The sequence below is a fragment of the Epinephelus moara genome, chromosome 14 (genome assembly GCF_006386435.1).
Source record: "Epinephelus moara isolate mb chromosome 14, YSFRI_EMoa_1.0, whole genome shotgun sequence".
In the NCBI taxonomy this organism is placed as follows: Eukaryota; Metazoa; Chordata; class Actinopteri; order Perciformes; family Serranidae; genus Epinephelus; species Epinephelus moara.
In genome coordinates this window covers 17,393,096-17,413,518 of record NC_065519.1, presented here as the reverse complement: position 1 = coordinate 17,413,518, position 20,423 = coordinate 17,393,096, and the positions used below count along the sequence as shown (strand labels likewise).

General features: G+C 41.5%; 1 protein-coding gene across 1 annotated transcript; it reads left to right on the top strand.

The window, feature by feature from the left end:
- Positions 1 to 498: 498 nt before the first annotated feature.
- On the top strand, positions 499 to 19,247 carry ncmap (non-compact myelin associated protein). Its single transcript, XM_050061239.1, has 4 exons — positions 499 to 806; positions 14,194 to 14,300; positions 14,777 to 14,861; positions 18,134 to 19,247. Exons 2-4 carry the CDS (start codon positions 14,207 to 14,209, stop codon positions 18,411 to 18,413), a joined length of 459 nt encoding a protein of 152 aa, XP_049917196.1. The 5' UTR covers positions 499 to 806; positions 14,194 to 14,206; the 3' UTR covers positions 18,414 to 19,247.
- The last annotated feature ends 1,176 nt before the right edge of the window (positions 19,248 to 20,423 follow it).

Sequence of the window (20,423 nt, the reverse complement as noted above, 5' to 3'; positions counted from 1 at the left end):
TCTGTGCTGTACATACACACCCTGTACCCTTTGGACAAGTATTGTAATTCAGTTAATTTTCAACTACATACATAAAACGTGTACGTGCAGAGATGAATGGGTTTGTGATAACTGAAACCACATACTTTGTCCACTTTGTTTGAGGTAATGATTTGATTGCACAACACACACTCTGGATTTTGCTACATGAGATGTTATTTTTTGATGTTTTTCCATCTTTCTTCACAAATTTGCACACAGCCCCACCCTCTGCAGCTCCAGCAAGATGCAACCAGTCTGATTTTGAGAGGCAGTCGTCATGGTGAGAGCTGAGCCGAGCAGACAGCCCCGCAGAGGAGCCTCGCTTTTTGATCAGTAGCCACGGCACGCCTAAGGGCCAGGCGGAAGGACCTGAAAAACCAGCTGCCTGAGATTATTACTCTCGGCTCTGGAGCAACAAGTGAGTGAGCGTGGAGCCTCCTCCTCTTCTTAATTCTCCTCCTCCTCCTCTTCACATAAACACTCTGATCCCCAAAGAAAGCACACACTCAGAGGCATCTCAGCTCTGTTTTTAAAACTCTTTTGTCCTTTGTTTGTGTCTCACCCGTCCTGTGTGCACCTGTGGGACTGTCACTGTAGGAGCACCTGGGATTTATTTCCTCACACACTCCTCTGCTCCCTCGTGCCTCCCTCCTCAGACCTGCCGTGACCGTCAGCCCTCCACCGGTGGACTATGCCCCCCTCAATCAGCTGAGGGAGGGGGCTCTGCGCTGCTCAGGTTCCCATCTGGAGAAGGCTTGGGCTGAAATCAAAGAGGAGACGGTTCGGTAAGTCTCTGCTTTTGACTCCTTCTATTAGGATTTGTTTTCCTCTTAACTTTGTCTCGTGAGGCTGAGAGTAACTTTTCAATGAGTTTCTGTGTGTGTACAACGGGGGCTTTCCCAGATAATATGCCGAAATAGCAGGTGAGTCAGGTGAAAGGGAATAGCTCACATTCCAGGGAGCTCTCAGATTTAGTCTTAGGTCAGTGAAACAACGCAGATATACATATATGGAGATTACACTTCAGTTCCCAGCACTATCTGTCTGTGCATCTCTCATTGACAAGCGGCTGTGTGGTGGAATACCCCTGCTTATCATCTCATCAGTTACCACTACGTTGTAGGAAAATATGACCGCTGCTTGTACAGTCCTGCTGCGTTTATCAAAGCAGGTAGTTTCACAGTAATGTGACAGGCATGATTATCATTTTAGTCTTGTTGTAGTTTATTCCAAACCACCACTTGTAGTTGTTTGACCAGGGGAGTTGTCTGTGTGGTGCTAAGAATAGAAAGCATACCTTTTCTTCTATTGTGTTGCTACGTCTCTTCACTCATTAATACAGCTACAGTCATTCCTGTGAAGGCTAATGACTGTGATCGCATACCAGCTGCACCTAACCAGTTTGAGTGAGGCTCATTAGGTTAAAGTTTGGATCACTTTGAAGCGTCATTTTGGCATAAATTTAACCTTTTATAAAGCATAAAAAGCCTAAAGAACATAAAAGGTGAATCAGCGTTCAAAATAAAACCAACAGGCTATTTTATTTATTACTAGGGGTGGGAATATCCAGAGACCAGAGGATCCACGATACAATACTATCACGATACTTAAGTCACGATGCAAAATCATCACGATACTTGAGTCACGATGCAATATTATCACGATACTTACGTATATATATTGTGATATATAGCGATTAATTACCTTTTTTAAACTGTAAATCACGTCCCTAAAGGAAAACTTTTGTTTTTCTGTTTCTGTTTTATCTAATAAGATAAGTTTTCAGTCTGTTCGTCTCACTTCAGCCATTTTTTGCAGCAGCGAAATGTATCTAGTAGACTGAAAAAGCAATTGATTATAGTGTTCTAGTAGGCTACCTGAAGTTTAATTTCTATCTGTAATATTAATAATTTAGGCTATATAATAAAAAAATCGACACTTGGCACTGTGTGATGATACGATATTGCCACACAAAAATATCATGATACTATGCTGTATCGATTTTTTTTTTCCACCACTAGTTTTTACCTCCTTCCATATTCCACAATATGATATCCAAGGCTGTAGGTTTGTTTTTTTTTATTGAACATTTGGGGGCATTAAACACTTAATTTCCTGCATTCAAGTGAATTTTATGCACAAATTTCTGCCTTTTCTACATTAATTTAATTTCTTCAAAATAAAAGTCATCTGCTACTTTAGTTTTTATTTAGGGAGGAACAAATGCACATATTCTAAATATTAAGGGTCCCTGTGTCCACCCTGAAACCTATGCCCATGATGATATCAACTGATTTTAATAATGAAATAATAAATATATGTACACAGTTATAACAACGCTGTAACTAGGTCAACCTAAGAAGTTGAAGTGATTTTCACATCAAAAATAAAATTATCTTCTGTCTGACTCTGTAGATGATAAGCGCAGTGCTTCTGTAAGTAGCCTACTTTGTTTTGTTATCATTTTCAACTCCGATAAGCATTGTGTCAAAATATGCTTCAGTAGCCAGACTAAGAAAGCATACTAGACATACCAGCGAGCAAAGTTTCAGATCACATCTTTATTGATTTGAGCTCAGGGTTCCCACAGTCGTGAAAGAGTTTTGAAAAAGTTTTGATTGTTTCAGCTATTATTTAAAATATGTTGATAAAAATCCTAAAACATGTCTGTATTACTGATTTGCTGCATGATTGTTGAAAGATGATTACTATGACATGACACACACTGGTCACGCTTCAAATGACTTGTCGTTAGAGAGATGTCCAGGCTATTTTAAACTACTTGAAGTCATGTAAATGGGGTCAAATATTATAGAAAAGTTATGGAAAAGTTTTGAAAAGTCACCAGTACAAATGTGTGGGAACCCTGTTAGCAGTTTTCAGGATGCTAACTCTAAATAAAAAGTATTATTGTGAGCAGCAGACATCCTCTTTATTTATTTTTTTAAAGATATTTTTAGGGCATGTTTTGCCTTTAATTGACAGTACAGTGAAGTGTGAAAGGGGGAAAGAGAGAGAGGGAGAGACATGCAGCAAAGGGCCACAGGCTGGACTCGAACCCGGGCCGCTGCGGCAACAGCCTTGTCCATGGGGCGCCTGCTCTACCACTAAGCCACCGACGCCCCAACATCCTCTTTATTACATGTTAATTGTAAGATGGGGGTTTGAATCAGGGCACACTGACACACACTGAGGTGTAAAATTTATTACAATGGGAACAGCAACTCAAAAGGAAACCCAGCTAAGATGACGTTTGTAATCTAATGAAGTCATATTATGAGGTTGTAATGCTTGTGGGAACTCAGAATACCCTAAATGGGACTTCAAAACCCAGATCGTTTGAGCAGGTTTCTGTCATGGTAATATCTATATTAAAGGAGATTAACGTCAGTTCAGAGTGTTCTCATGACACAGTGGTAACAATAGCTAGTCAGTGGCTGACTCATATAGATGTCATTGACTGGCTGATTGATTCTGAAGCACAAATAAGACTCTGAACAAAGTAAATAAACCCAGAAAACTTCAGAAAATTTCAAAGAAAGTAAAACTGAACACTAGATACTGTTTGCTTGTTAACATTCAGCTGGACTCTCAGTGATGTGAATGTGACCTGTAATAAAGTGATTTAGTACCCACATATATCAGTGAACACCTTCCACTTTATTCCAGCTGTTTGTGCCTCGTCAGTCTGTTTCAGACTCTATCAATGGATCATTTTAAAGCCCTTTTTTAAGAAGTGTTGACAGGATTTTTGCTGCCTTTCTATAAATACCCATTTGTCATGGTTTTCGTAACCGCGCGGACAATACCTTGTAAGCTGAGAAGCTGTTGTGCAAACCTACTGTACCCTCATTGACAAAGTAGCTTTCTTTTTCCATCCTAACCCTGTTGTGTGTTTCGTCATAAGAATATTTGGTGCTGGTTCATTCCTTAAATCATACTTTCTCTAACCCAGTTTGGTACAGAGATATTAGCTGATATTTTAGTCAATTGTTCCATCATGATTTGTGGATATTTCAGGGGCAATGGAGCCTGTACTGTCACGACTACAGAGCCCAATGGCTCTACAATACTTCCTCTTTATTTTAGATTATTCTTTTGGCATTTCTACTTTAAGTTTTGACAGTGAGGGCTGTGAGTTCTGGCCGTCACCACCCACTCTCACACCATAAGCTGAAAAACAGCCTTGATATATCACCTCTTTACAACATACATCTGTTTTAATTAGACAGTTTTTACATCTCTGATGTCACGTCATGGTTTATGTCAATAGCAGGCGGCTGTGCGCTGTGCCAGGGACCTGTCAGTGCTGTTGCAAATCCCCCGGGGACGAATTGAGGTCGATAAAAGTCATAGTTAAATCCCTCTTTAGCGTGACATCTGGAAAACAAATCGTATGGGACATTTACATCTGACGTGACGCAGGTGACCTCTCTGCTGTGAGCGCAGTATGCATGCTCGCTGGACTAATAGCTCCACCTGTGTCTTATTAACCTGCGTCCAATTGACTGCTCAAATATTGACTCCAACCGTCATTTGATGAAGGTCATACTTTGAACGTGTTTATGAATGCGTGTGGAGGAGCCTGTCTTTTACACAATGTGCAGAAGGGGAAAAAGTTGAGCTGGTCAACAGCTTTTTTTTTTCCTAGTATAAAAAAGAGGAAACTACATTAAATTGTTCCTGTTTTGCATTGAGAGTCAGCGCTCTGAAAAAGCAATAAATGATGTGTTTACTGAGGGTGGAAGAGAGGATATTGAATCTTCCGTGGTAGTGAATACCTGCAATTTGTGGAACAACAAACAAACTATTATTGCGGCAGAGAGAAGACAGGCAGCTGCAGGGGAAGATACTGACGTCAAAGTGATCTGATCAGTTGTGGTCACAAATTCCTTTGCCTAAAAACATTAAAACTGTCCTTTAAGTCTTTTGTGCTTTGAGTTATTGATGATATCTTTGGCTTTGTGGTTAGCAGATGCACGCCAGTAGTCAGCACTGTTCATGACAAGAGGAAGATCCTGAATTGTTTGTTTTTTTCAAAGTTGCATTGTGGATTTTTGGCTCAACACCAACTTTTAAAAATGATTCCCGGCTGGCAACCAGGCATCAGATTTTAGTTGCCAAAACTGAAAATGTAGTTACCATTTTAAGCTACCCTATTTTTTTGAGTAATTATGCACCTATACGTGAGCTTAATATGAAAATGTGACATAAAGGAATGTTAACGATCTTTCAACCACACAAAAATCTTTGTAGCCAGTGTTTTATCTGATACTTAACATTATTAAAATCTCAAGTGGAACTTAATTCGCTTTGCTAACGTCTCTAAACCAATGTAGGTGCAGCATTGTCTGTTTCCGGTTCTGACTATAACAGGAATATTTAAATATCGCTAATGCAACTAATATTAAAAAAGTATTTACGTTGGCTTGCACATTTTCTTTTTACTGCCCCTATTTTGTGTATGTTAAGAAGTAGATGCCACTTATGGTTATCAAAGGCAAGAATTGGCCAGTTTCTCAAAATGGCTGCTAGTGACAACGTGGCAACCGTCACTGTCAAGCTCTGATTTGAACAATTTTGTTCTTACATTGAAACGTATTGACTTCCGTTGTCCTTTACTGGCACTCACATTTGAATTTCCCTTCTGTTTTTGTGACAGTAAAGGATGTATATTCATTGTTTATGGCATTTCCCCTCTGACACTAACCAAGTTGATCAGTTGACCTAGTTCTGTAGCAGCTGATGTGATCCGGTGCTTTGTGGTTTAAGGAATAGCTCGAAATTTTGGGAAACATGCTTGTTAGCTTTCTGGTGGAGAGACAATCCTCTTTCACTCATAGTTCCCAGTAAATTACAGGGATAACCTTTCAGGCACTGTGACTTTGACTTTTTACACATGCCATGGCAATGCTGGAGTAGATGGGGCAGTCCAACAGATGATGGTAAAGCAAAAGTTACGGATGCCAACTGCTTTAAAGCTCAACAAAATAAGACGATGATACAAGGCTGCACGTACGTGTATAGAGCAGAAGACATCTCTTATTATTTTCAGGAACATGGCGGACAAGGAGCCATTTTTGTAGATGGCCAGTATTCTTGTCAGACAGATGACATGGACCCAAGGCCAAAGGGGGGCCCATGCAAAGGCTTATGCTTGACCGTGAAATGGGATCAAGTACAACAGTTTACTTTTCTTTACACCGCACCCTTTTTTCACAGTGCAGTCACTGGCTAAGTCGTAATGTCTTAACAAATATCAGGGGCTCGAAAAAGAGAAGCAAGGGGTACAAAGAGAACAAGAAAATGAAAGGAGCAGAGAGCAATGGACACATTTTTGGCCAAATAAAGTGTGACGAAGGTGGGGAGCCAGATAGACGCTGTGGCGGGCTCAGTTTTAAAGCTAGAGTGAATGTGAGCATGTCCTGGATGGGGAGATGACACTGGATTTGGAAATGGTTGAACTGAGGGTGGATGAATGAATGTGAAGAGCAAAACCAGTCAGCAACTCTTTCTGCTCATCTTTTCAACTTAGCTTATGTAAATGCGGCGAGATGACACAATGCAGTGGAAACATTGTGTGTGTCAAAATGTGTTCTCTTTTCACTGCTTGCTTAACAAGCATGTATTAATTAGCTGATGGTCATGTGAAACAGTTTTGGCGATGTGTACCGTTCGTGGCTATTATGGTGTTTGCTATTTAGGCAGTGCTGAGCAAAAGTTGTTTGTATTCCAGGAGGTCCGGTAAAGTCATGAGGTGCTGAGTAATGGTGAGCAGTGCAATTCAGTTTCATTTCAGATCATGTTAACTGTAGGTGTCTCCTCGGCTGAGGGCTCTCCTGTTCCTTGCGTGATCTCTAACACACCACCTAAACCTAGCCTGCAGTCAGTTGGCTGATAGAGTTAACACACCCACCCACTGCTAAGGGAATCATTAAAGGTAATGACCTTTTCTCCCTGTTAAGGTTGAGAAGGAGGTATCAGATATACTGAGAGGCTCAGGAAGAGCTTACCCCCCCTCCAATCACACTTTTTAATGCACAAATAGGATTACATTTCACTATAACTGTACCCTATATGGTTACATGTGACAAATAGAATTGAATGACTGCTGATGAAACGCCGGCACGTGCCAGGGCTGCAGCTGGCAGCGCTAATTAATATCTCTACACACTGTACACGAGCTGCGATGCCCTCTGCAGAGGCAGCACTGCGGCTATAACCCAGCACAAAAACACATGAGACGTGCAGCCCAAACTCCAATTAGCCCTAATGGATCCAATCAAAACTGCCCTTTAAAGGCTGGTGAATTTATCAGCACAAGGGTACAAAGTCTGTCCTCTCTGTACACAAGTGAAGCAGGTGCCCTTTATGGAGTAAATTGATGTCTTGTCATGGTTTTTGTTTGCTTGTTTCTCTGAGTTGGTTTGGATTTTATGTTTGAATTACTTCAATTAACCTAATAGCCAGTCTTTCTATATATTTATATTTACTGTACATTATAGTAAACAACTGATTGGAACTTTTAATTCACGAAAAAGGCTGATAACTGTAAACAGAGGCAGAAATAAATATACATCACGTTAATGCCGGAGTACTGTGCAAAGCCCTGCCAGGCAAATTTGTGATGTCAGATTTCTCCACCGTGTTGCCAAAGCACTTTACGCCACGACATATGATCGGTCACCCACTTATCAGAAGCTGTCACCTCTGCAAACAGCAAACATGATATATGTCATTACTAATCTCTATAGTGTGTCAACACTGAGAGAGTTGATTGTGCAATGTTTGCCGTTGAGCAGGAAGCTGGATAAGACGTACAGTACACATGAGTATCAAGTCTCCGTCGTCAGCCCGTAATTAAGATTCGGTTTCTCATCATATCTCGATGAGAAAGTGTCAGAATTCTAGTTTGTGGATTTTTTTTTTTTTTACAAATCTCAACTCTGTTACCGAAAGGTGTTGTACTGTCTTTCTCTGATGAGTGTCATATGTATGGTGTTGTAATTGGTCCTTTCACAATGCTTCCAGGATGTGCACAGCTCGGAGGTGGAATGTAAACTTTTACGCTCCATTAATGGTTAAAGCTGTGTACACAGGCCACTGTATTTGTCCATACATTGCATAAACACTGTAAGTTGTTAGACGTCATGCAAAAAAGGAGCCAAGAAATGAATCTCATGACCTCTATGAGTGAAAGAGAATATATAAATATATATAATATATAAATAAAAACCTATATTCACATTCTTTTAGAGAATAAGATAAAAGGATAAATACCACTGTGCAGTAAATATGTAGCTGGAGCTAGCAGCTGGTTAGCTAGCTTATCATAAAGACTGGACACAAAGGGAAATGGCTAGCCTTGCCCCATCCAAAGGTAACTTAATCTAGCTACCAGCAGTTTTTAAACTCACTTATTAACATGTTATGGCCTGTGTCCACAAAGCAAGTTTCTCCCAGTGTCACTGTCTTTCTCTAATTGTTCCTAATAAGTAGAGAGGATGTGTTGCTGCATGCCGTCACCTAGAGAAAAGGAGCCTTGCTCAGCGCCTTTTTTCTGAGCCCTCCATCTTTTTTTGGTCCAGTGCTTCTAGTTGAAGTGGAAGTGGCAGTGGCACCGGTGCTTTTCTGAAAAATTTTGAGATTTTCTACCAGAAGCACTTGAAGTGGCCGCACAAAAATGGGTGGCATCATTCTGAAAAAAAAGCTGGGTACAGCCTTTTTTTCTGGGCAGCTGTATGCGGCCACATACGCTCTCTCCATCCCCGTCTCACCCTGAATTTGTCGAAATTTTGGTGCTTGGGTAGTGACTTGCGGCGTCAGACAGTGACTAAAAAAGCTGTCCTTTAACATTGGCATGATACACAGCTGGTCGCCGTTATATTTAACAGCGCTCAGCTGCATCAGGAAGAAACAGGGTGGGACAAGAATGAAAGTTATGGCAGCAAGAAACGCCGACCTTCATCTGGGAGAGCGGTGTTCGCAAACTGTGAGATTATAAAGCCAAACCCTGTTTGTTTTTCCTAAACCTAACCACGTGAGTTAGTTGTTGGAGGAAAAAAAACTCAATTTGTGTTGTTTTACTGACGTAGTGCTTTTATTTTGAAATAGACTGTATGTAAACTGTAAATTTCCTGTGAAAACTGAAGTGTATTTTGAAAGAAGACAGTGCATGTGACAGGCAGAACTTGACACGGCGTCCCAGAACAACCAACAATCAACACACCCAGGGTACCTTTCACATCTTATCTGGACATGGAAAGTCCATGAGTGAGAATGTGTTGCTCTCTCCTCATTGGGAACAATTGAAAAAGCACGCCGGCACTGACAAAAAAAAACTCAGTGTGGACACTGGCCCTTACCATTTGCCTGAAGCAGTTACCAGGCAACCAGCGGAGACTCCAAGAAGTTACCGCTCCCAGCCAAGAAAAGCAGCAAATTCTCATTTTTATGCGACTGTCATTTAATACATTAATCAGCAAACTTTAAAGGTGCTGGTGGGCAGATTTTGTTACCTTCGGACAGAGCCCTGCTTCAAGTCTTTATGCTAAGCTAAGATAACTAGCTGTAGCGTCATATTTACCGTACTGACATGGAGATGGTATCGACTTTCTCATCTAACTCTTTTAAGAAAGTGAATACGTGTATTCTCCAAAATGTCCTCCAACTGTTCCCTGAATGGTGGCAGTGTCTGTGGCAGAAAGTAATTAGGCTACTGTAAGTGTGTGTGTGGGTGTGTGTGTGTGTGTATGCATGTGAAAGAGAAGTAAAGAGAAAGTGTGTCAGCTAATCTTTCAGCAGCCAGGTGTTCATTAGAAAGCTACTGAACCTCCCACCTTTTCCAGTATAAAACCAGGTTCTTTGTAACAGCAGCAGCTACATGTGTGTGTAAAAGTGACGTCTGTCATTTTTATTACCTGTGTTTTGTGTGTGATGCAGTGTAACTGTGTCTATCATTTGTTTTTCTAGTGAATATTGTGGTTTCTTAGTGACTCCAGTTCGTGGTTTTGAGAGTGACAGCAGTCTGGTGTCTGTCAACAACCTCTCATTAAGTCAACCAGTGGTTCATAAACGTAATCATGTTCAGTGGGATCTTCCCAGGCAGCGAGGTAAATATAGAAGTAAGGGTTTTGCATACTTTGTTGTGAATTTGAATGTAATCACAGAGCAGTTAATCTAACTAAGAGAATAGAGACAGTGTGTGTGTGTGTCAGGAGCCGCTCTTCCTTGTGCCAGGGTTTCCAGCTTTTTATAGCTGATGCAAATTTCGTCCGCTTGAAGCACCTGCTCTGATTGTGCTGCTGTGCTTCACTCCCAGCTGACACAATGCGACGTCACTCATGTCTTCATTGTAACACTGTTTTCATGCTATGCCTCGTCTTTCATCTGTCTACTATAATTAAAACGTTTTGCTCCAAAATGAGACGCCCAACACGGTCGTACAGCCTGACATGTCTCTGACAGTTTAACGAAATAATGATACGTTAACACACGTGGATGAATTTATTCACTCGAGCACAAAAAGACGGCTGCACAAACACAAAGAAAGACGCTTTTGCACAACAAATCAGGCGATATAGTTCAAGATGATGGTGTAAATAATAATGACCATGTCTCAGAGTCACGCGTTAATGACTCACTGACCTCATCATCTGCCTGAAATGACAGTGAGGAACTCCCATGATGACGCTCAGGCGATAAGTGTAGCAGAAGTGGAAACTGAAGTAGGAGTGACAAAGCCTCAGTGGAAATTACAATTAACCTACATGTAATCATAGGTTCTTCTTCGTCTACTTTATGGAACTTATAAACAAATTGATTGCAGGTTTCCATCCCGACTCGGGGAAGTATCTGTCACAGGGACAGCCCTGACCTACAGCTGTGTGCGGACTGTTTAGGAATCCTAAGTGACAGAGGAGCTCCGCGTGTTACGTCACAGATGCAGCAGAGTAGATTAGATGGAGATTACAGTGTGTTAAGATCAATGAAAACGTAATGAAGCTGCCCTGACAGTCTGCCTGAAGCTATGTAACATCTGAGAATATGCGTTGTTGATGATATTGTGTGATCAAACGAGTCACGATTCGGTGAGCGCAAATCACATGAGTGCATCTTTATATTAAGACAAATTCATTGTGATAATTATGGGTATAATTTGAAGAGTGTGACGATTTAGATATATTGTAAGAAAGTGCCAAGGCACAGTATTAGGGTTACACGTGGATCTACAGGAGGACATTCATAAAGAATACGGCTGATCACAATGGTCAACAAATCCCTTGAAAAGACCAAATCAATTGTGTGTTCGTCTTGCAATACTTTCCAGCATTCAGCGCTAAGTCCATCTGTTCGTCCTGAAGGTGAAGAAAAGGCTCAGTCATTTCCTAAAACAGCTGGCCACTGTAGTTCATAGCAAACATTACCCAAACAGAGGTAAATAGTGCACGTGTTGGAGACTACTTTCAGCCATGTTTGATGCTCTACAGCTGCAGGATGATATGTGTGGGACTGACTCAAAATAAACTTAAGGAAAGAACATGTCACTCAGTGCAAACGTGTGGCTCACTGATGTGTTTTTAATTGTTTTTTGACAGTAGTTGAGCAGTGTTCATTTGTCAGCTACTTTTCCTAGTTAGTTTTTATCACATTTAGTCAACGTCATCCTGTTTTTTTCCTCGTAGTAAAGTTTTAGTCAACTAACAGTCTGGGCATTTTAGTCTCATCTTAATAAAAGAAAACCGTTAATATAAATAATATATAGTGAATTAAAATAGTTGACATTTTAATCTTTCTTTAGACATCATATTATATTGAACATTTGAGTCAATCTAGTCCAGCCAAAACAAAATCACTGTCATTTTTGTCAAACGTGTTTCACATGGGATTTTATCTCATCTAAACACCTGGTTGAATGATGAAGAATGCAGCTGTGCAGAAAGTGTCTGGTCTAAGGTTTTCTGATGCTGTCAATACAAAGAATACACCCACACAGCCCTGTTGTTGTCATTGTTAACTTTAGCTTAAGTAAGAAGGTTACGTCAGCTCCTCCTGACTGGACTCTCAGAGTGCTGCAGGGATGACGTTCTTTTTGTAGGCCAGCCCGGAAGCTGATGTAGCCCAGGTTTCGGCCCCATTTTGGATTGTTGGAGAAAATAAGCTCTGTGGCAAACAACAGCTGATGATACTCAAATGTTTCCTTCAGCAAGATGATCTTCACAAATCACTTTTTTTGTTTTTTTTTGTGAGGCCTGAATGCAATCGCCAGAAGTAAAAGCTAAAGTTAGGCTATCAACAAATTACACCACCGTTGCATGACTTCAACGTGGCCACCACACCAAGGCTGTGAAGCCGTGTTCAGAGTGATGATGTTCTACAGGCTCATTTAGCCATTTGTTAGCAACCACTTTTTATTTAAACAAAAGCTTCAGAATTCATGAGCGGGGCATTTACTGACACATTTTTTGTTGTCAAACAAATCCTGAAAATCTCTTTAGCTTGTGTTAACCACAGACCTTATTTACGCATCCAACAAAAACCCACTGACTTTGAGACGAAAAACCTGGGAGTGCAAAAATGCTAACTCATTTCCAGGTTTAAGGACTCATTCCTGCACAACTCTATTGTGCACTGCTGGTGTAGTCCTAATATGGTGCATTCAGCACAGGGAACAGAGCTGCTGCTTATAAAAAATTAGGTACACCTAGTTAGTACCAGGTTGGACAACTTTTGCCTTCAGAACTGCCTTAATTCTTCGTGGCATAGATTCAACAAAGTGCTGGAAACATTCCTCAGAGATTTTGGTCCAGACTGACATGATAGCATCACACAGTCCATGATGTGAATCTCCCGTTCCACCACATCCCAAAGGTGCTCTATTGGTCTGAGATCTGGTGACTGTGGAGGCCATTGGAGTACAGTGAACTCACTGTCATGTTCAAGAAACCAGTTTAAGATGATTTGAGCTTTGTGACATGGTGCATTATCCTGCTGGAAGTAGCCATCAGAAGATGGGTACACTGTGGTCATAAAGGGATGGACCCGGTCAGCAACAATACTCAGGTAGGCTGTGGTGTTTAAACCATGCTCAGTTGGTACTAAGGGGCCCAAAGTGTGCCAAGAAAATATCCTCACACCATTACACCACCACCACCAGCCTGAACCGTTGATACAAGGCAGGATGGATCCATGCTTTCATGTTGTTTACACCAAATTCTGACCCTACCATCTGAATGTTGCAGCAGAAATCCAGACTCATCAGACCAGACAACATTTTTCCATCTTCTATTGTCCAGTTTTGGTGAGCCTGTGTGAACTGTAGCCTCAGTTTCCTGTTGTTAGCTGACAGGAGTGGCACCAGGTGTGGTCTGCTGCTGCTGTAGCCCATCTGCTTCAAGGTTCGACGTGTTGTTGGTACAGAGATGGTCTTCTGCAGACCTTGGTTGTAACAAGTGGTTATGGCACTGGGGAATGTATCAGGCCTTGGCTATGCAGACAATACTAGTCAGTAGAATCAGTTCATTGTTGGTTTTGGTCTTTTCAAGTGAGTTGTGACACTGTAACATACTTGTCCCACATGTCTGAATATTGTTTCCGGGTCTGTTCCGTCTTGCATCAGTCTGTCTGAAGATACACATCTAAAACTGCAGATGTTTTCATAAAGCTTAAGCAGACATGACAGTGATATATGAACCCGCTGTGTCACCCTAAAGCCAGCTGATAAGAGCAAACACAATCACGTCTTTCCAATCTGTTTCATGTCAGTCGTACAGATGGAGGTTTGGTGACAAAGTGTACGGCATGTGCTGTGTTCGAAAAGATCTTAATGGCCAACACGTCATGAGCTCTGCGGTTGTAAAGTCGGCACTGATTGTACTTTCATACATAATGTTCTGGCGAGGAACCTCATTTCTGTGGTTTCTATAAAACACCCATTCATTTGTGCACTCCCTCTACTGTGCCACCTGTCTGCTGTTTATAAAAATATATCACACGGATATTTTAATCTTCGAATCCCATTCTTTGTTCTATTTATGTCTCCACACTTCATCTGTAGTAAGACTGCAGCAGACTAGAAGAATATTGCCCTCACACACATGTAGCGGTGTTTAGTCATTGTTTTGGAGAACATTCATTGACTGAAGTGTTTGTTTGTTTGTTTGTTTGTTGCAGGTTATTGCTGAAGATGCAATCTACAACTGTCTCACCTGTGACCAACACGACAGTACCTTCAAACACAACCGCCGTCACAAAGACAAAAGAACAAATACTCATCCAGAGTAAGGATCTGTGTGTGTGTGTGTGTGTGTGTGTGTGTGTGTGTGTGTGTTTGTGTGTGTGTGCATTGCCTCCTTTTCCTCGTAAATTAGATATTGATAAAACACACCCTTCTATTTGTTGTGGACACCATCAGATCTCAGACGTCCCCTATGGCAGAGATTAAAGTAAATTGAAAAACTCTACGATAAGACAAGCCTCATAAATAACAACCTGTTGCGTCACGCAGCCCTAATCTAGACGCCTCGTATGGGAGTGGCACCCAAGCATTTAATAGGAAATATTTGCCGTGTTCTGTTTGCCTGTGAGCAATGCCGTTGCTAAGATACAACACACTACTTGTGGAGGACACGCACAGAATAACGTCGCACGGCGCGGAGCAGAGAGAATGTGTCAGATGTGAAATGCAAATTTTTAGAGGTAGACGCAGTGACAGGAAAACAAGCTTTCAACATGTTAATCGCTCTCTGTCTCTCAGGTTCTGGGGCAATGATCGCTGTCATCGTCATAGGTCTCATCATCATTCTCGCCATTCTCCTCATCATCCTGAAGACGTACAACAGGTAGGGCCGCATTCCTGTGTGACAGGATGAATTCTGCATCGTGAATGCTACCAAAGAAACAGTCGTGCTATTTTTATCCTCTGCTGCTGTTTCTAATCTTTTCATCAGGCTAATAAAAACACTCATGTATATCAACCATAGACTGTAAAAATAATCAACATAATCTTACAGTTCACAGCCTTTTGAGCTTGTGACACTTTAAGCAGTGCAGCACCTACTCACAGTTACGTGTCACAGGTCCCATACGGCCTGTAGTTTCCCTCCTGAATGATGTTCCCTTAGATTATTTGAACCTTTTTAGAGGCCTGAGGAGGTAAAACTATCTGACATTGCACAATATCTAAAATATTTCCCTCTGAAATACAAGTCCAGTCAGTGCGTGGTTTGACCCAGGGGAAATTGCAATAGTAATCATTCAAGGTTTTCTGTGATCCTTAAAGACACCCAAAATATACTTAAGATAAGATAAGATAAGATACACCTTTATTGATCCCATAATTGAGAAATTCCAGTGTTACAGCAGTCAAGGAAAAAGAGTCAGATTAAAGATTTCAAAATTAGACTTAAAAAACTTAAATAACTAGGCATGCAAATAAGTACAAAAATCCAAGAGTCGGCGATAAATAACAATAACAATAATAATAATAATGAAAATAATAGGAAGTGGATAATAATGAGCAGCAGTGAATGAAAATGAGCAGTGGATAAAGGGAGCACATCTAGTGCAAGTGATTGTATGTGCAAAACAGCAGACAGCTGTGGTGTCCATAAAGTGTCCATAGTGTCAATAAAGTGTCAATAAAGTGTCCATGGTGCAGTCTACTGTGAGCAGTGCTGGTTATGTAGCCTGACAGCAGCAGGCAGGAAGGACCTGCGATAGCGTTCCTTCACACACTTTGGGTGAATCAGTCTATCGCTGAAGGAGCTCTCCAGAGCTTTTATCTCCTCCTGCAGGGGGTGGGAGTCATTAGTCTTCAGGGATGACAGCTTGGCTGTCATCCTCCTTTCTCCCACCACCTGCACCGAGTCCAGAGACCATCCCACGACAGAGCTGGCCTTCTTGATCAGCTTGTCCAGTCTCTTCCTATCTGCAGCCGAGACACTGCTGCCCCATTGAAAAAAACTCAGCGGTGAGCAGGAGCTGCTGTAACAGGCGTCCGCACTGGGGGCGCCATCTTGTGGATCAAGGTAAATTCAGGGGTCAAATTTAGGGCATTTGTGTCACAGCATCACACTAACAAGTGCTTATCTCTGCTTCTGAACGTGCCTGAATGTATATGTGCACTTTGGGGGTAAACTCACATCAAAATGACCCCTTTTGAATCCTAAGTAAGGCTGGACAATATAGCAAAGAAATGACTGAAGCCTGGGTACATTTTAGAAAATAGTTTATTTAACATAAAAGAGAATAACTGTTACACATAACTGTGCAAACATGGCTGCGTTTAAAATAATATACTGAGTAACCTCTAAATGTAAACATTTAACTTTCCAACATGCTTTAACTACCTCAACAAAGCAATACAGTGTGCCTTGTGACATGTGAAAATAATGGTGTGGTTATGGTATGGTACCTTTTCAGGTGATGTAACTGGTGGACACTCAGAATTCATAGTATCTTAGTTACATTGTTAACTCTCAATTTCAAGTCAAGTAATTGCTTGTTTTTGTCATATTTGCTGAGCGGGTCACTATATTATGAGTGATTGCCAACTTGGAAATATGTTCAAAGGCGAACTCTCTTTATGTTAACACAGTGCCATTTGCTATATATGCCCTTGAAAAATCTGCATATTACAAATAAAATATAATTAACTATTCAAGTTGTTTAATTATTAATTCTTATTTTTTTTGGTATTTGTTGTCACATACAGATATTCAGTGATTATTGTTGGGTAATAGGCATGTTGATGTTATCCAGTGTCAAGCTGAAGACACATCCAAAAATGCTAAATATTGGGTGCTGGACAATATAATATGAGGATAACATCCTCATAGCAGCAGTAGTAGCTCAGTCCATAGGGACTTGGGTTGGGAACTGGAGGGTCGCCTGTTCGAGTCGCCTGTTCGAGTCCCCGTCCGGACCAAATATGGAGCGTGGACTGGTAGCTGGAGAGGTGCCAGTTCACCTCCTGGGCACTGCCGAGGTGCCCTTGAGCAAGGCACCGAACCCCCAAACCGCTCGGGGCGCCTGACCAAGGCAGCCCCCTCACTCTGACATCTCTCCACTTTGTGCATGTATAGGTCCTGTTTGTGTCTTTCGGACCTGTGTGTTAATGACAACGGAGAGAAAAAATTGAATTTCTCCTCAGGGGGATTAATAAAGTATATAAAACTAAAAAAAATAATAATTAAGCCACAGCCATATGATGGGGGTTTAGGAGAGATCCACAGGAGTAAAATGCAACGTCTCACCAAAGGGAATTAAAGGCTAATATTTCTGACTGTGAGGGGTTAATTGGGAGTTGTTCAAATGATACCCCAAGTATAGCAATAAAATGATCCATTTTTATCTGGACCCCGAACCCTATTTTAACATGTTTTTATGTCGGAGTGACTAATGGGAACAACCGTTTTTGAAACTGGTCCAGTATTTCAGCTGGCAGCCCAGATACAGGCTGCAATGTAACCACTAGGGGGACTTTTGCCACTGACAGGCTCAGATTGTTTTAAGTGTCTGACATTGTTGTGGAAAGGATCCCTACAGAGATAAGAGTGTTTCATTTTCGTTTCATTTCTTTTGAGTTTATTATTTACTATTTTTTATTAGATATCTATTATTCTATTTATCTACCTTTCCTTCGTAATTCTCTATTGTTGTTATTTATCTATCCCTAATAAAAAAAAGAAGTAAAAGTTAGCCTTTAAAGTTATTCAAAAGAAACAATTCAAGAAGGGAAAAATGACTTTGGATAAACTTCTCATGACCAATAGACATATTGAACTTGATGTGAGAGTTCAGGGGCACAAAAGCCGAAAAGGTCGCGACTCAGAAGTGAAGTGTGGGTTATTTTATTGACAGTTTAGACTATAAAATGCAGATTGTTCTCACTCTTATTTGTCTTCTATCGCCATTTTGTATGACTACTGTGTCTGTTAAAGGGCTATCAGTAAAACAGATGAGAAGGTCAGAGGGATTATCTGCCATATTTTTATGTAACTGTTGATCACACCTCATGGAGAAACAGTCAGTGAACATCATGTGCCAGTTTGCTAAATGATAGCCCACTCCGTGTTATGTGAGTGAAGTAACAACTTTGTTTTGTTTCTAGGCGGACACATGCAGCCAGAGTCCTGGGAGCCAGCGGAGGCTCCAAACCTCGGCCGAAGATGTCCCAATCCACGGTTCAGAGCAGCATGCCGCTGAGCACCATGGGAATCAACTCCGTGTCGGGCAGCATCTCCAATTCAAACCCGGCCTCGGAGAACGGCTTCCAGCTGCCCAGAGCGGAGCTCACCAGCTCGGAGGCAAACCTCATAGAGCAGTCCAGCACCACCAGCGACTCCACAGCCATCACCATACACTCTGCTCCATCAGTAGAAAACACATAGCGACAAGACTATGGTGTAGTCTCACAACAACAGGCACTGACTGATGTGTCGTCTTCATGCGCAACCACACACTGCGTGCTGACTGAATCCTGTGGAAACTCAATCTGTGACGTCAGTGTTGTCGATGTCCACCAACCGAGCCACTGCTGGTGACCACGACCGTCACAGGACATCCTCCTTTGGTGTGCAAAAATATACATGAACAAAATCGTAAAGCAGACACAATGGATCGCATGAAGGATGTTTCATGACAGGAGACTTTTCAGGAGAAGAATTGATTCTTGGCTACAGTCAGTGTTCAGAGTATAGATGCCACAAGGTTCTTACTGTTTGTACTTTTTGCAGATCACTAATACAATGAAGAAAGTGTGTAGTAAAGACTGTAACGGTTTGACGATGTTGCTCTACGTGTGTACATTTCTGTATGTAAGAGGACCACATAGGGTCAGGAGTAAATGTAGGATTAGTATGAACGTCCACGAAGACAAGGACAGTATAAGAGAAGCTAACAGACAGAAAATGTGTAGATATTGCAGATTTATTTTAATACAGCAACAATATAACTTACTAAATATGCTTAATATAACATTATACTGTCTTTGTCTTCTGATCACACATTAATTTTTAAGTATGAAATGTATTTTTTTTCTACCTTGTATAACGAAGAGACCACAGAGATATTCTGTGACGCGTCTGTGTGTCAGTGTAACACACTGATGTGAATCCTTTCTAGTGTGACGCCAAAGGATTTTGCACTTTATTTTTGTCGCTCCCGGTATTTTATTGTTTGTGGTTCTTGTAATAAAATGAGAAAATTAAATTTAATATTTCTAATTGTGGCTGATTGGTTTGTTTCATTTGTACAAAGGACAAAATGATATGGCAATCATATGAAACCAAAAAGAAAAGATTGCTGAATGTTGCCAGATCATCAGTGGTGGAACGTACTACTTGTACTTGAGTATTTCCATTTTAAGCTACTTTCTACTTCCACTCCAGTACATCTCAGAGACATATATCGCACCTTTCACTCCACTACATTTGTCTGACAGCTTTAGTTGCCTGTTTCCTTTCACATCAAGGATTTAAAAACTAATTATAGACAGTGGTGAAAGAAGTGACCTATTAGAATATTACTTGAGTAAAAGTCTTGGTTTGGGAACCTCAGAATTGCACGTCTGCTTTTTCGCAGATGATGTGGTTCCAAATCTGAGGCCATGGTTTCTGCCGGAAAACGGTGGATTGCCCCCTCCAGGTTGGGAGTGAGGTACTGCCTCAAGGAAAAGAGTTCAAGTATCTCGGAGTCTTGTTCATGAGTAAGGGTCAAATGGAGTGTGAGATGGATCGGCAGTTTGGTCTGTCGTGGTGAAGAGAGAGCTGAGCTGGAAGGCGAAGCTTTCTATTTACTGGTCCATCTACATCCCAAGCCTCACCTATGGTCATGCACTCTGGGTAGTGACCAAAAGAATGAGATCGCAGATACAAGTGGCCGAAATTAGTTTCCTCTGTGGGGTGGCTGGGCTCAACCTTAGAGATAGGGTGAGGAGCTCGGACATCTAGAGGGAGCTCGGAGTAGAGCCGCTGCTCCTTCGTGTCAAAAGGGGTCAGTTGAGGTGGTTCGGGCATCTGATCAGGATGCCTCCTGGGTGCCTCCTGCTGCTGCACATCCCACTGGTAGGAGGCCCAGAGGCAGACCCAGAACGTGCTGGAGGGATTACATACCTCATCTGGCCTGGGAACACCTTGGGGTCCTCCAGGAGGAGCTGTAAAGCGTTGCTGGGGAGAGGGATGTCTGGAGTGCTTTACTCGGCCTGCTGTCCCTGCGACCCGGCCCTGGATAAGCGCATGAAAATGGATGGATGGATAAAAGTCTTTAAGTATCTGATATTTACTGTACTTAGGTATCAAAAGTAATTTTATGATATTAAATGTAGGGGAGACCGGGGTAAGATGAGCCACTTTTCATATTCAGGATCACTACATCAAGGATATTATAGTTTTGTTGCTAAC

Excerpts from the sequence above, each read along its gene's own strand:
- ncmap (XM_050061239.1), top strand. The coding sequence starts at position 14,207 with ATGCAATCTACAACTGTCTCACCTGTGACCAACACGACAGTACCTTCA. Across the intron at positions 14,301-14,776 it reads AGAACAAATACTCATCCAGA|GTTCTGGGGCAATGATCGCT; the intron begins GTAAGGATCTGT and ends TCTGTCTCTCAG. Across the intron at positions 14,862-18,133 it reads ATCCTGAAGACGTACAACAG|GCGGACACATGCAGCCAGAG; the intron begins GTAGGGCCGCAT and ends TTTTGTTTCTAG.